The sequence below is a fragment of the Centruroides vittatus genome, unplaced genomic scaffold, assembly GCF_030686945.1.
Source record: "Centruroides vittatus isolate TY-2023 unplaced genomic scaffold, ASM3068694v2 contig_630, whole genome shotgun sequence".
NCBI lineage: Eukaryota > Metazoa > Arthropoda > Arachnida > Scorpiones > Buthidae > Centruroides > Centruroides vittatus.
Genome location: NW_027122387.1, coordinates 1086167 through 1103860, shown reverse-complemented (window position 1 = coordinate 1103860; position 17694 = coordinate 1086167). Strand labels below are relative to the sequence as shown.

Sequence of the window (17694 nt, the reverse complement as noted above, 5' to 3'; positions counted from 1 at the left end):
TCGTGGATCAGGGAGAAATATTTCAAGAAATTTTCAGGAAAATAGAACCGTTGGTTCGGGAGATATAGCTCACTCCCTTAATAAAATTCCCCCGAACCAATCTGAAGACTTAAAGGTAATGGTAGCAACTATTAGGGAGGAAATAAATAAAGAATGCCGGAAAAATCCATCAACAATGTTGCCATCTTTTTTTATGAGATGATCTTTTTAAAATTTGTCCTTTAGATAGTTATTATTATTATTAGGTTTTACCATAATTTTCACTTTATTAATTTACTTTCTCCTCGTCCAAGTTTTCTAAGGTAAAGGCAAAATGATAAATGTGTGCTTCTTCCTAAGTAACAAGTTTAATGAAAAGTGACGTATCGTCACGCTTTAATTAATCTTTCGTCAAATACAGTATTTCCCGATAAAGGAATGCGTTTTAATAATGTTTTACAGGTAAAAAGAAAATTATAATTGACGAAATATTACTTAAACGTAATACACCATTCCAAATAATTAACGAGTATACTTTTAAACTAGAATATATTTCCCTCCTCTAATTCCGATTGAAAGGGATATTATTTTAAATTTTCTGAAACTTTTTATTCTCATTTCAAACGTGAATGAACTTATTAGAAGAACGACATGTTATCTTAACGCATTAATAAGTCTAAACATCAGAATAGAAGTCCTATAAGTGCCATTCTAGTTGGACTGCCGAGTAGTTATTTTTTTTTTTTTTTTTAATTCTTCGTCGTTGCTAAATTCGAATTTAAATAATATATTTTTTTTAATTATAATAGGAAAAAATACAATGTTTTCGATATTTACTCCATGCATTAACTTTGTGTTTATTAATAGAGAGAAAGGATAGAACTTCCTTCCTCTCTGGCACGCTAAGTTAATGCATTAGTGGCTTAACACTTAAGAAATTTTAGTGATAATTAAAGTAATAAGTAGAGGAATAAGGAAGATAATTGTGAATAGAAGAATAGAGAGTGGCATGTTTACTACGCTTTGATTCGTGTATAATGTCCGATAGATTTTATTGTAAAAAAAAAAGAAAAAAATACAAAAATAAATAAATAAATAGCATTTTTGAAGATTCGAATAATAAATTAAGAAGTTTAACTAACATCGGTAATCAATCATAAAAAGAAGGAAGATAGCCTATATTTTGTTTCCATCCTCATCTCTTGTGCATCCCGCATCCCATTCACGTCTAGAAAAATCTCAACGAATAATTTTTTTTTTTAAATTCTAATTACACATTCAGAATATTTCTACTTTCGACTGCTTTTCACATCGAATCACATGCAAATTATATTAAAAAACAAATTCGAAAATCTTTAAAGCCCGGAGCTATTCTATTCTCAATAATAATATTTATCGAGTTAGCGATTCGCAACTTTCGATTTGTTATTATGATATTTGTTCAAAATTTCCTAATATAATTTTGCAACAATTTGAAATCCGAGTTAAGAAAAATATCTCGTATTTAGTAAAGAAAATGGCTATTAAAATAGATTTTTGTCTTTTAATGGAAGAGGCATTCGTTAAAACAACCGTAGTTAAAGGTAAATGAAAAGAATCGGGGATGAGTATTTTATATTCCGGGTATGTAACAAAAGTTATATAGAAAACCCAAGGCTAAACCTACTCGGTGTTGACTCATCAATATAGGCAAACCCTCTTTGCTAGAATATTGATTTTCTTTCCAACAAGTATGACTTTCTTCTGTTCGGTTGACAACAGCAATTCACAGTTTCATTACCTGAGGCAAACTAGATATTCTAAAGATATGGAATAACCGAATTTTTTGACGAATTGATTTCTCCGACGAAAAACGGAGCCGCGAAAATTAGGACACTTTTTTTGGCATGTGTGTGTGTTTATTTTCGGATGGAATTCAGGCGCCGTCCGGATTCTCGTTCTATAATCTTAGTATGAATTTTATTATTATAATTCGGATGCATCATTTACGACAATGGTTAGAGAGAAGAGGCACACTCCATTAGAATTGGCGAGTGCCAGTTAATCATCTTTAACTAATTCATTTTTTTCCCTCCCTCCCTCTTCTTTGATTTGGCAACGAATGAATCGAATAAATAATTGATACTTTCTTCATACGAGGTGATTAATTGATTCCTATCGGTGTCGTTAACGGTGTGTTGCGACTGTTCTTTAACTATTGCGTGTTGAATTATGAGAATAGCCTTTGTTACTTGTATTATTATTATTATTATTTAATAATTCAAACGGTAGAATATTTGACCGGAAGGATGGTATTCGGATACGTGTCTTTGTGTTTGGAGTAGGGGTATCAGGTGCCGAATGGCTTTCTTTCAACGTCCAGCAACTTTACTTAATACCATTTCCCAGAAGAGATTCTTTAATTCTCTTTCTGGATGTTAGTTTAACCATTAGTTTGAGGCTTCTTTATAAAATGAAATTGTATAGAAATATGGGAAATTCCGTTAAAGATGTAAAATCAGTCGACGGTACCGTTAAACTTTAGCCTTATAAATTGGATTATGGGAAAAAAAAAACAAATAGATATATGATTTCTTTTAGACGGGACGGTCGTTCCAATATGAATTTTAGTATATGATGGAAGTAAAATTCTTTCTACATTTTAAGAGACTATGTATAAAACTTACATACCATTCTTTTCTCTTATGAAATATTCAGTTTTTCCGAATATATCGATTCTTAAAATATCCTTTAGGGACAATTTAAGAATCGATATAAGAAAGCACAAAAAGATATCTACGATTCTATAGATCCGTTTTTAAATATTGTTTAATCGTTTTCCGTAGACAGATGTTAACTTTATTCGTTTATAAACATTAGTATTTACCATTAAATAATTAGATTCGAAATATATTCATCTATGTACGTTTACGTGGGCTCGGTAATCTTTGCCATATTTTTGTCTTTCTTTTTGACAATATAGAAAACATCGATCATTTTTACTCTACGAATTTTTTTCTTATTTACTTTTATCTGGGAAGAATTTTCTCTAAAACTTCTATATATCACAATTCAAGCAATTTTTTTCTTATCCCCGTAACTCGAAACTTTTCAAAGGGACTCGAATTGTAGAAGAGATATATGATAGCTAAAACTCGAATTTATGAAGATATATATATATATAGGATGGCATAAGTTGTTTATAAGTTATTTCTTCAGATTATAAAAACTAAGGCGAGCGAATTTAAGTCACGATTTCGTCATAAAAATCGACATTTTTAAGTTGGAAAAGACTCATAAATGACGTCACAGTCGAGTATAGATTATAAATGGATGTTCGTTACGGGATTATAAGTGATGAAAAATTCAAGAAAATCTTTACCAATTAGTCACAGAAGACCTCGTCTAAATTTATTATCTGAAACCACTCAGATAGATTAGCTTCAGTTAGATAAATGTCGTAGAATCGAAACATCATGTTTTCCTAGTTTTATAAGGTCCTATAGTCGTTACTCTCCCAGTAAATGTGTTCTGTACATTGATAACAGACGTCCATTTTATATTTCGTTGAGTAAGATGAAAAGTAATCTTCTAAATTCACTTCTGAAAAGTTTTTTTTTTTGATTTTCTGCTCGAGAAAATCTGTCTAAGTTCTAAGAATTTATCATCAACTCACTATATTCTAATTAAGTTCGTATGTGCATAGTTTACATTCCCTGACGAACATTCCAAATAATCGATTAGATTTATTTTATGCCAAGACGAAGTTTTTTTTTTACCCGGACTCCTCCCTTTCTAGACGAAAATACGGGCGATTTCGATACGAGAAAGTCAATAACTTAGGGAAAAAACCTTAGCAATAATTGTTCTATCGGTTCACGCTCCTGTTAACATTAAAATAAACGATTAACTATTTTTAGAAAAGCAATAAAATAAATGCAGAACAAATTCATTAACCCATATCCAATACTAAGTGAAATTTAATAATAGGATTTATAAATAAAAAATTCTAATATTTTTATACTGATTCGTTTCTGAAAAGGAAATTATACGCTTCCTTTTTATAAGAAAAAGGAGTCGAATATTTTAAAAAAAAAACACACACACACACACAAAGTTAATTTCCTTTTAAATTTAAGATAAGGACTTTCTTCCGTTCAAATTACAGAACTTTTTATCTAGAATTAGTATTGTAAATGTATTCTAGCTAAGGCTTTAATTTTCTAAAATAAATTAGATTTAGATTTTAAAAATATTCTATATTATTACGAGAAAAATATCCCTTAAAGTAGAAAATATACAGTAAATAACGTGAAGAGATGTATCTGATCCGAGTTATCTGAAGAACGTGACGGATTATACCCTCTTCGCCATTAATTTAAGAAGTTTAAAGTAAGGCAATCTGAATAAAACAAATCTCGTTTCATTCGTGTCGATATACACTAGCATCGAGTCCAAATTTCACCATTATATTCTTATCTTCCCGTCCCTAAAACAGTATATCATTTAAAGCACACCTTATCCACGTTAAAGAATATCAGTTTCTACCGAATCCACTTCGGAAGCCAAAGTAGTAATTATTCTATCAGGAACCGCACCTTGTTGGGTTCACGATAAGATGAGAAAAAGAATAAAAAAAGAAAAAAAAACGTCACGTAATAAAAGAGTTTCCTCTCTGACGAATCACTAACTGAGAACAAGCAGCTGAAGAATAAAGGGTATCATATGATTGCATGACATCACATCCTGTGAAGTAGCAGAGTAACTGGATTCGTTTTTCCCCCTCCGACAAGGGCGTGGTTCGGATTTTTAGTTATACGTTCTTAGAAATTTTCTCTTTATCAAAACTTTTACCGGTTTTTCCTATAAAGAAAGGCACTTTATTCTTTCGCTACGGTTTTGTTCTAGTTTTAATGCGTATTATTTTATTAAAACTCTTCGTCCGTTAAGGGAAAAATTTGCGAAAAGGAATCGAATTTATAATTATTTATGAAGATTTCTTTAACAAAAATAAACATTTTTCATCGTGGGATAATGGAATAAATTAAGAATTGCCATCCGGGACGATTTTTGATAAATTCTCTCGCCGTGTGTCTGCTTATTAAAACCCTCTAATTGCCCTTAGAGATTTTCGTCTTATAAATGGATAGAGATAATTATCAGATTATACATCGAAAATCTTTACTCGTCTCTTCCCCACTCCACTAAATGAATTGCGCCTTCGTCTTAAAAATTTCACGACAAAAATGGCGCCTTCCTAATATTAGAAAAATGTCTTATCAAATTTTGATTAGGTCTCTCACCGGATAAAGTAAATTAAAAATTCGAAAGATCTTTCTTAATCTTAAATCACATAAGAATATATCTAGAATTAATAATACGACAATTTTTTCGTGGAAGATTTTAAATTTATTACGCGTGGATCTTCAGTTTAAAACTCTTTAAATATATATAAAAAAATAAGGTATATTAATTAACGTGAATTTTTTTCTTTTTTCGGCAGAAAATAGGGCAGATAAAATCAATGGGTAACACACGTCGTGCAAAAAGTGTGCGAGATAGAAATCCTTATTAATGAGTGCCAACTAATCGAGATTATTTAATTCGATCGGATCGATTATTCTCTTCCGTTATCTTTTTTTTAACACCCCCTTCTACCGTTGGTTAAAACCGCACCGTATTAATTACCGTGTTTTGTTTTATCAACCGCGATAATCCATCAGTTGTTGTCATAGAAAGACGTAAAGGTATACGAGGAGGGAAAATAATAATAATAATAATAAATATATATATATAAAGCGAATCCATAACGGATCTATAATAATTACACGAGGCGATAGATATAAACAGAATGGTAATTGATACTAAATAGAAAAACAACATTGGACGATATTGATTACGGGAGGACCAAAAATGTTTTCTTTACATAGAGCAGTTGCTTGCCTATTGCCAGTAATGTCAGCATTGATTGACAAGAGTATTAGGTATAAATCTATAGTGATGCATCAACTGCGAAAGCTTTTATATATATATATATATATCCTTCTATCTAATGCCGGTATCAACGGTAAACAAACATACAGTTTTAGATAAGGCGGTATATATACCTTTTCTAATACATTTTGTTAAAGGTGACATTTTTATGAGAAATCTACGAGGAAAAAAAAAGACTTGGCTAGACGATCCAAATTGAAGTTTTCTGAAAGTTGCGGACGATTACGATCGAATTTCCTAATATATAGAATTAATGCGGCATACGTTTAGGAAATTACCGAATGATAAAACCGCAGAAAATTTCTCGATTAACGACCGTCGTGTGTAATATTAACGTGTGTACAAAATTCACACGCGATTTTATAGTTGTCGGTTTAAATTATGCATGTGCGAAAGTTTTACAATTTGAAAATAACGCTTTGGAAATTAAACATTGTAATTACACGGGTATTGTAATATTAAAGCCCACTTTTTTTTAATACTTTTCCTCGCTTATATTAATCGAATTACGTTAACTTTTCTTAAAGTTATTCTTTCCCGAATAAATATTTATCTTTGGCTCCAAACGGTGTTTAAACGGCTGGAAACATAATAAATAAACCATTAACTATTGGCAGTGGCACCCGTTCGAATTTGTACAGATAGTTTTCTACGGGGGAATGTTTTTTTTTTATGAAAGATTGGCACGTGGTACCCTGTTGTTAGGAGCCCCCCCCCATTAAATATCGAAAAATCTAGTTAAAAGCGACGAAAATTCGCACCGCGACTGTCGAGATATCGCAATAAGAAAAGCTGAAATTTTTATGATAGACGATACTGACCGCTCATTCTAATCCATATATTTATACAAGCAAAACTATCATAAATATCGTCTCGCACACCCATTACTGTCAACGTTAAGTATATTTTAAACAGCGAAGCTTTCGAAACCTATAAATTACGTATATAACATATATATAAATCCGCCCAACGCTCTCATCTACAATAAATGAATAAGAAAATCTAACAGGCTAATTCTTTTTCTTTTTTTTTTTTGGAAAATATCCAAAAAAAAAAGTCCATCGGGTGTAATGCAAAAACTTACTTTATCACCGCTCCCTTATCATTCTCTCTTCGGAACACATTCCGGGTGATCTAAGACATTTTTATTATTATTATTATTTTTTCAACTTGTTCATCCAAACTTATCCAGAGTCAGGACGACAGACACATCATTACAAGATGCGCTTCTCTTTCTAACAACTGAATGTCTGCTGCGGGACACACCACTAGTGCACTTGCGCCGTCTGCTGGCGCTTCGCTTGATTACGACGGATCCCGATACCACCCGCCAAAAAAAAGAAAAAAAAGAAAAAAAAATAGCGTAGTAACCGCTAAAATAACAAATAATAATGGAGCCGATCGGAGTTAAGACCGGGTAACAATGGATTAATTACGAAGGAATTGTACGAACGTTTCTTGTACGAGAATTTTAATCGATGTGTGTAAAGTCTTCTGTCATTCTTTAAAAATTTTCTTTGGCAATTTTAATAGTGGAATAGCGTGCCTTACTGGTTAGACCTTATTCCATTATTTCCAACCAGATGCGCTTGATGATTTTCTTATAGAAAACGTTTACTGAATAGAATTGTAGAAAAACGACAGGTGATTTATATATATGTGTGTATATATAAAGTAGAATATGTTATAAACCGTAATGTTTGCTATAGAAATTTTGCAAAGCGGGTTTAGTTATTAAGTTGATTAACCATTTAAGAAAGTGGTACTCGGCATCGAGTCGGTTTTATGCGCTCGTGCGGTAATTTACACAACACCTGCCGGTTCCCCGCCATGTTGAGAAAAATGCGCATCGCGGTTCGTTACGTAATTATATTTTAACCGATAACTTGGAGAAATTACTAATTTAAATATTAAAAAAAAATGAAATAAAGAAGATGCTCTTGTAAATAATTACGGTAAAAATTAAGAATTTAAGTGCGAAAGAATGGTTCGTCAACAGTTCGGATAAAAGTTGTAGTAGCGTGGCCGAGTCGGAAGCTACAGAAAGGTGTGAAAAAAACCCTTATTATTACTGGGAAAATTAAATATAATCACTGGAGGATACATTTACATTTTGGAGTCATCGCATCTGCATATCATAAGTCCGTGTGTCTAAAGTCGCGCCGACGAAATCTCTGTCGAAGAGCCGAAATTATACTAATGCGTAAGAAGGACTGAGTATAAAATAATGATCATACGTTTGTGTTTTCCGCGAGATTTACAGTCGTGTATCGAGTGAATTTCTAGTGGTTGTCAACGCCCCTGATCAATGGGCCGAAAGAATGACGCCAGGTGAGTTGCGACATCGATCTTTTGCAAATCATTCAAGTCAAGGTGACATTCTTATTAGCGATGGACAAAAACACCATTTGCTTTTATCAAAATTAATAAATTTATCATTAATTTTAAAAAGAAATATTTTTATTTTTTTTTTAAAAAAAGAATAGGAATAAAACGAGAATAAAGTGAAAACTCGATGAATATTGAATATCGACAGGCGCGCCTCGATTGATCGGTTTCGAAAACTACATTTAAAGGAATTTAAATTTATATCATTGGTTAAATTTAATTGTATTAAATTATTTATATATTTGAATAATTAATTATTTTTTTAAAAGAAGTTTTATTTAAAATTCAAACTTTTTAGAAAGTTTATTTGGCAACGTGAAACGAATTTTTTGAAAAGTTTTTTTAAGTTAGTTACTTTAAAATGCACACTCTGCCGGAATTTTTAAGTACTAACTACACCGGCGGATATTATTATTTAAAATTTGGGAAATCGTTTGTACATTATAGAATTATTAGCCTTTTCAAAAAACCCGAGAAAATGTTTAATAAAAGTAAAAAAAAAACAAGCTAAACGATCTGGTGAGTGCTCTAAATGACGCAATCATTAATGTTTGTTCAATCCACCCTCGGTTTCTTAGCAACGGTAACCATGACAATCTAATCATATACGTCATATTCCTTACCCGACATGCTTCGAACGGAAGACACCACCCAATTTTTTGATCTTTTCCTTTATATTGCATTCATTAGTCGGTCATTAACATGACTAGAATGATTATTTAGCATAAAAAGTAAATATAAAAGTATTAGAAAGACATTTTGACAAAGTGAAGGTAAAATTATATCCGACGTCACATGACATCATCGGTGACGTTCATTAATTAAAAAAAAAAAAAAAATTCGATTACCGAAGCAAACAATAATTTTCTAATAATATAAATGTATAATTATGAAGCGAATTTAATTTTTTTAAAGCGGCAGACGGACAAAATTAATTCAATTTTCCCGCGAGTCATTAATCGAGTAAATAAATTCTCGCTAGATGGCCGCAGTTATTATTAATTCTCTTAAAAACTTTAAATTGAAAATTTTAAATTAAATCGAACAATTTTTTACGGTTTAATTTAATAATGTAAAAATTATTAAATATTTTAATCACGAAAATGAAAATGTATACATTTTTTTTCTCCCTACAATATTAACACAAAAAAAATCTTTAATGCGATTTCTGTAAATTGAATTTTAAGCGAATCACTAATTTTATTCTTCTTTCTTTAAAAAAAGGAGGTAAAGAATAAAATTATTTGCCTAATCTCGATAATAATCTAGATAAACTTTTATTATTCAAAGTTTTAAACAGAGATAACGGCTGACCTTTTCGGGGAATTTTCCCTACCACGATAAATATCGTAATATTTAGGGAAATTGGCTTAGAGAATGTCATTTATCAAACGACCGAGCTTATCCGTCCATACTAAATAACTTAATATTTACAAGTAGTCGCTAAGATTACAAAAGATTCGCGTGTATCGAGAATAAAAATTAATAATAAAACATTTACTTCTACCACTTTAAATATCATTATAACTGATTACGTCACCTTTTTCTTCCGTTATTCGGGTTTTTCTAAGTTAATTCCCTCCTTATTTACCGTGAAAATCTATAAGGGAAATTTCCCTATACTGGCTTTGTATACGTAAATGGAGTGTGGGACCCGTACGGACAGGGAGAGTGCGGGTTCGAATCCCGGTTTTAATATTTTCCGGATGTGGAAAATAATTATAATTAATTGATTTTTCCGATTATTTTATTTATTTTTAACGGGAATTTTAGTGAAAGGAGTAAGTAATAGGCTTTACGGAGGTAAAGAAAGAGCGGGCATAGCGGAAAAAAAGGCGTAATTGTGAATCGCCACACCTATGTGGAAAAAGTAATTGAAAATGTCAACACCGACATCCAGTCAAATTACGAAATTCAGTAAAAAAATCGATAAAGGTAACTCTCTTTCTACCATTTATAATATAACAGAAGGTAGTAAACTAAACATTTAAAAAATTCGATAAAATGAATCGTTTCCGTGAATCTATAAAATTAAAATATAGATTTTTTTTTCTTTTACTTCTTCGGCCATTTAACCCGCCTTCTATTAAACATTCCGGGAGAATTTTTGACAAGGCGCGCTGCGAGATAACAATGTCAAAGGACGTAGACAAAAATTAGTTTAAAAATATATTTAAATACAGTTAAACCTTCGAACAACGGCCACAGACGGGAACATAAAAAAAACTGTTCGTCGTTTACAGGTTTAAAAACGTTTCCAAAATGGCCGCCGTTTAGAGGTTCCGCCGTAAAAAGGAATAATAATCAATCTACATTGTCTTTTATACGTGATCGACGTGTAAATTGTGGTGGTATTTTTATTTTAAAGTTAACTCGAGACTTTTTCACTTCGCTTTTGTCTGTCTACCGCTATTATAATACATTACTATACAATAATTTTTGATTAATGTAACCCTTGGTGCCAAGATGGCGGCTCGTCTCTGATTCCAGCAAGGAAACAGTGGGACGCACGTTCTAACCTAACCTAACCTAACCTATTCTAATAATTATGGTAATTTATTAGAATAGGTTAAGTTAGGTTAGAACGTGCGTCCCACTGTTTCCTTGCTGGAATCAGAGACGAGCCGCCATCTTGGCACCAAGAGTTACATTAACCTAATTGTTTAAAACAAAAATAGAATTTCTTGTTTGTTTTCGTTTCTATACACGCCGAGGGAGACTTTCTATAGAAAACCGACCGCTATTTAGTGCTACAAACGTGAAGAAAACCCGGAAAACACCACCGATGGTGGGCATAAGTATGAATTAATTATTATTATAAGGGAGTAATTTATACCCGTTAATTTATCTTTTAGCGTGCTGTATTCGCGAACTAAATTTTTTGTCTATTAAATCGAGGTCACCCGTAATAGGGTCTAAAATTCGGGTTCTACAGATAGCTTTTGGTAAAAATATCGTAATTATCAAAGGAAAGAGGAGTGGAAAATTTCGTAAATTGTTTAATTGTTTCGGTGTTTAGAACTAAAAGCGAACGGTACCAAAATTTGTGGGGTCATTAGCGTGACAGTGGCATTGGCACTTTATTTATTTATTTATTTTTGTAGGCTGCGGTAGACGACACTAATCACCGGATCGACTGGAAGTAAATGAAACGGAATCTTGTAAATAAATAATTACAAATCGAAACCTTTCGTTCCTTTAAGTGGATTGCCTTTCTACTTTTATTATTTCTTTCTATTGTTTGCTAAAAGTAATTTTCTCTTCATACGTGTGAAAATGGAAAGAACACTTACAATTTTCGGATTAAAGAAAGCAAATGGAATTCTCCCCAACCGATTACATCTTTACTTTTTAACGTCCCAAATTGCCTTTTTATGTCACCCCGATCCCGGTAATTTTTTAAAGTAGTAAATTTACAATATGTGTGCTTCGATAACTTTTCTCACGCGAGTAAACGACGTATACACCCGATGCCCCCGAGCGATTCTTCTACTTTTTTAAAATCTTCTCTCTCCTTTTCGTTTCGTTACGTTCGGAAATTAAACATCTTCCGGTGTTCACAAATAGAAGAGTGTGGCTCGTTGCAGAATTTAGTTTGTTTCGTCCTCGTCTTCCACATTTTTTATTATTATTTTGCATCGGTAACTACGTCCAGGGAAAGCGTGCAGACTCCCAACGAGGAATATATCGAATTTTCTTTCGTTGTTCTATCATTTTGATTCTTAACAAGTGTACAGTACCGAGTGACTATCTACGAAAATTCGATTTTTATACCAAATTTTTTGGTCGAGAAAGCGCATTTCCGTCGCTTACATAAAGAGACAAGATTTGAATTTTTTGTAAAATGCAATCGAATTTTCTTTTCTAATCGCCGAGTAGCCGCAATATCGCGTGTAAATAGCAAACCTCTATAAGATCATCCCGAGCCTTTTCTTGACGAAACGAAAAGTTTTAACACTAAAATATACTTATTTAACCAGTTTTATCAATAAAGATGTGGAATCAACATGGAAAAACCGTGCAAATATCTATTTTCCTTTCCCGATACAACTAAAACTTACGTATACGGTACGTAGGAATTCTCTCCGAAAGCAAATATAAGTACCATAGAACATATTTTTGTACGAGATGATTGCTGGTCGTTGCACAATACTATTTGTTTGGAGGGTCGTAAACACGTTCGCTCGGCAAATAAAAAAAAATCTCCATTACAGATAGTGGGAAAAAATTCGACGGATAAGAAACTCGAAATAAAATCACTCGGGCGATTTGTGGAACGTTAAATACACTTCAATTGTATAAAAGAATTTTGATATATAATTCATCGAACGAGTCGGGTTGTCATTCGAAACCACAACAGATTTAATTAAGAATATAATGGCGTACCTTAACGAATTCCATTTGCATTTATAAATATTCGGCTATTATATCTTCATTAACTGACTTTTCTACCCTTCTGTATTTTGATACCTTATATTTTAATTTATAAAATACTGTTTTGTAAAGTCTATCCACAGAAGTAATTTACTGGTTTTAAATTTTATTCCACCCAAAAGTAAATGAACTTTGATCATTATAGGCCATTGTTTAGAACCTTTTTGGTATTAGAATGGCAAGCTAATAAAAGAATAAAATATTGTGTAGAATACAAGAAAGTATGTCTACGAGTTAGGTTTTAGGGTGAATTTCGTGTAAGATACAATCACTACATATATATAAAATGAAAAAATTTATTTATTGCCATATAGGAGGAAATAAATTATCCAAATGTTCGATTTGTGCCCGTTATTTACGTATGTGGCCAATGGAGAGTGATTTTAGTCTTTTGAGGTATCCCCTCTACACAGACTCAAAAATAAATATCCCGAACATCTTGTTATATTGTCTCGAATCTTAGTAAAATGTACAGATATCCGGTACAAATATATGACGATCTTTATAAGAGAACATACATAAAGTACATTAATGATAAATGTTTTTAAATATATTCAACAACAAGATTTATTTCACATATTAAAGTGCTAAATTATATTTAATTTACCAATCAAAGATTAATTGAATAAATTAAAATTTGCATGATTTCAGAAGACAATAAACTGAGTTGATGAATGAATTCCGATACAAAATTTCTAACTACCTTGGACTTTTTAATTTGTTCCGACGTTCCCACTTTCAAATCCACTTTGGTCGCAGACGGACCGAGACACTTATAATAAAAATCCAGCAAGCTCTCCACAATATTTTATTTTAATGTATTAAAACTTACCACAATGATTAAATATATGAGCAATTATATATATTTAAGTAATAAATCTTAGAGTTTTGGATAAAAATTGTAAAATCTTTTGCAAATCAATTCATTTGTGCCGTTCCTTTCTACGGGAAAAACTCCGTCGAGATCGGTTTCGCATTGTAAATAATAATGATTAGAAAATTCGTGGGCAATGTTATCTACATTTTTGAAAATTACTTGCATGATTGTATTCACAAATACTTTGAAAAAAAACTATATATAAACTTACGAATATGCGTTAAATAAAATTATATGGGAAGAACATAATTATCACACAAAATGAAATTTGAGTAATTCATAATTTTTTCAAATGGATTCCTGGCTGCCATGCAAATATTTGACTGTCCATAAAATTAATGATATGTTTGGCAGAAACTACAAATTAATTCATTAATTGTAATAAAATATTTTTGGAAGAGTTATATTTTACAATCCGTGGTGAAATCTTTAACTCCCGCTTTTTCTGGTATCGAGTCAATGACGAAACTATTTGTGATAGTGTATAGTAATCTTCGACGATCTCTTGCCACCGTATTGATAAAATGGAAATTATTAGAAGAAAGACCTTTCGTTCCCAGTTGAAAATTACTGCGCTCCTTGTTATTGGCCTGCTCTGTTTGGTTTGGCAGTGATTCTTTCACATAGTTGTTCCTTCTACAATAAAATATATTATAATGTAATAACTGTTATAACAGAAAACTTTTTAAATGATTAAAAAAAGAATAAATTCTTACGCGTTCGTTTGTTGTGGGCTTCAAGAATGTAAGACTCCTTCTTCTTCGGAATTATGCAACAATTCGTTTAATGTAGTTTCGATTGTATTTTTGTTATATCTACACTTTTCGGAATCACAGAGACAATACTGGCCACGCTTGTGTTTCATAGACCAATACTTTGGCCCGTAATCAAACCTGAAGAAAACAAATTGATTGTAATTTCTAATATATTCCTTAAATACTTTGTTAAATAAGCTTACTAGATATTAATACTAATGAAATATTGAATTACCCTAATTCTTCGTGAGCTTTAATGAATCTTGTAGTGAAAAATGCTATTCTTGGAAAATTAAGATCTTGATGTTCTATGAAAACTTTCACTGGACATAAGTTGGCTTCGCATAAATGATTGATAAATCGACCGACGTTACCGAAATATTTTGCATCGATGCAATAACTCGAATCGTCCTAAGGAGAGAACGTATGATTTATAAACTGAATTTCAAATAACTTATTTTCCTTATCAATTGACAAATAATACTTACTCTGTTGTCCAATTCAAACATAAAAGAGTCGTCTTCTCTTTTTTCTGCTTCGGCTTCACTCACGTATTCTCCAATATATCTTTAAGAATTTTAAATGATTTAATTACGTAGGACAATTTATTATTAGTTATAATTTTCGTTAACTGCAGTGTTTCATACTTACTCGCACACAAATGTTCCCTTGGGTATGTCTTGTAACGTTCTTACGCCCCATCCGGTATTTTTTGTTCGGAATACTTGTAGATGGCATCTGAATATTCAAAGAAAAAGAACTGAAAATTAACTTTATATTCTTTATATGCTGCATTTAGTTTTTAAAAAAATTTAATTTAAATAAAATATTATTAAAATGTAAAGTTTACGCATAAATTAATTGTATATAATTTTTCCTCTGGGTTTTGAATTCAAATTAAAATTTTTCAAAAAAATTCCAAGTCGTAGATGTTGAATCCATGGATTTAAAAGTAAATTTTTAAATAGTTTATATTTTAATTACAACGATAAAAATTACATGCATATAAGTCAAAAATGTGGTCTGAAAATCTTCAATGTTTTTCTTTAAATCATATTTATACTTCTAAAAAATTAAGTCGCTTTGAAAATTACACCTTATCGGTGATGCCCACAGACTGTAGAAAAGACGGGGGCACAAGCTATGAAATAAAGACACATTATTGTACATTAAGCCAGAAGCTTCAAACTCTGTTTCAATGTCAGATCAGCACTCCTACAAGGTGGCATTAGTTACACTCGGAGTTACCTTGGCTTTAAATACAAGGAATGTGGTTTTGGTCAACATGCAAGGAACTATTACTGTACATAAAAATAGTTGCATGGGACAATGGACAAATATTGTTCATTAGTTTCTTTTATAGTTGCAGAATAGGCTAGCTAGAAGTTATGAATTTTCTGTTGTTTCATGATAATAAAATTTGGCGACCCTGGAAATTAGGAAAAAGGAAACCCAGATGAAAAAGGGGGCATCCCCCCAAGTTCTCCAGTGTCTGAGCACCTCTGTACCTTATCTTATTTTTATTTCCTTAAAATTTTTTCAAACTAAATTTAAAAAGTTTAAATTTAAGGATTTTAGAAAATATTGCATTCTTTGCATTTTTGAAGGCCCCAAAAATACAGTATGATGGTATAGATTTAAAACATGTTAATGATCATGCAGATAACGTTCTAATATTAACATTAGTCATTACCAAATTGTACGTACAGTACATGTAACAAAGTGAAAATATATATATTTATACACACACGTGCATAAATACATATACATACAAATATATACCATGTCAGATTTGTGTGTATGCTAAATAAATCATGACATCTCAAAAATATATTTTTTCAGGTTAATAATTTTTGAGGCAATCATACTATACATAAATCTGGTCCTGCATGTGCACGTACAAAAAGTGAATTTTTATTTTATCACACGAAATAATTTGAGAAAAATGGCCAGGATAATAAGTATAAACTTAGAGAATTTACAAAACTTCTCACATAGACAACAATACTTTAAAAATGTCTTCTCACTTTCCCCTTTCACACACCATCAGGAAATAACATTCTCATGGAGAAGTTGACCTTTCTTTAGAGGCTTCTTGTCTGTCTCAATATGTAAAACAATATTAAAATCTCAATATTAAAATCTTCCCTCTGGCTATGGCACGATCAATTAAAAAACAAACTTACATTTGGTAAAATGATGGCATGAGGAAAAGATGAAATGAGAATACATTTTTAAACAATGAATCTATTTGAGAATACCAGTAAATTTTCTAATTGTATATTAAGTATTAAAAATTTCAAATTAATAATTAATCTTGTCAAACTAATTATTTTGTTTCAATGAAAACTGCCTTAAAACTTTTTGAGGTGTGAATTACATCATTATATATAGATATATATTAATAATTAAAGTACTATTTTGTACGTAATGTGAGCAGTAAAGTTTATTTTAGAAATTATATTAAGAAGTTTTAATATCATTGAAGAAAACACTATGAAGTAATCAGATTTAATTCTCATTTTTTAGAATACTGGCAGGAGAAAATCACTCCTATGGATAAGACTTAATGCTATACTTTTTAAACAATGAATTGTATATTAAATGTATAAAAATGTTTTAAAAAAAAGCACAAAATCCTGTGGGTGGGAAGAGGACGTTTTCTCCATACCTAATCAAACTCATAATGGAGGTAACTGGGTGGGAAGAACGAGACCTGACATATCTGAAATTGCTACACACGTTTCCTATAAAAAGTCTTAAAGAGGTTCATTGTCTTCAGAATTTTGTGTCTGATTGCATTGTACAGGCGTAACTACATGATACAGTCAAAGATATTACATACAGCAGATGAAGTTTAAAAAAGGCTTCATTATCAGACTGAAGGAAGTAGGATGACCATTTTTCCAAATTGCCCACCATCTAGGTAATTTTGATATAGACTGTAAAAAGGTATTTGGGGCAGTGATTATATCAGGATGCACACACCCAGCAACCAGGTTCTAAACACTCCAGACAAGACTGCAAGGAGAGATATCATTATTTGATTGTGACACAAGCACAAACATTTGCAATATCTGTAGGCAGTGCCGTAACTAGGATTTTGGACGCCTATGGCCAAGAATAAAAATGGCGCCTTTTTAATTTTTGTTATTAAATAAAAATAAAAATGGTGGTTTATTTTTGAAATATATGTTTGCAGAAATTACAGATCATAAATACTATATAAATATAAATATAAAAGTTTTTTTGTGTTATTAATTTTGAATACATATTATTCCGAAACCT

General features: G+C 31.3%; 2 protein-coding genes across 7 annotated transcripts in view; both read right to left on the bottom strand.

Moving 5' to 3' along the window:
* LOC136979676 (voltage-dependent calcium channel type A subunit alpha-1-like) overlaps nt 1-7215 on the bottom strand; it is a 445853-nt gene extending 438638 nt beyond the window's left edge. Inside the window, exon 1 of the mRNA XM_067275717.1 lies at nt 7037-7215. The gene's annotated coding sequence lies outside the window, so the exon portion shown is untranslated. The remainder of the gene's footprint in view (nt 1-7036) is intronic.
* Nucleotides 7216-13056: 5841 nt separating this feature from the next.
* The window catches only part of LOC136979671 (uncharacterized), a 109560-nt gene continuing 104922 nt past the window's right edge, over nt 13057-17694 (bottom strand). For all 6 annotated transcript variants that reach the window (XM_067275707.1, XM_067275708.1, XM_067275711.1 and 3 more), the window contains 5 exons: nt 15058-15144; nt 14895-14973; nt 14642-14817; nt 14368-14544; nt 13057-14287 (listed from right to left, as the gene is read on the bottom strand). In XM_067275707.1, the coding sequence (XP_067131808.1) occupies nt 14388-14544; nt 14642-14817; nt 14895-14973; nt 15058-15144 (499 nt within the window). In that variant the 3' untranslated portion in view covers nt 13057-14287; nt 14368-14387. The remainder of the gene's footprint in view (nt 14288-14367; nt 14545-14641; nt 14818-14894; nt 14974-15057; nt 15145-17694) is intronic.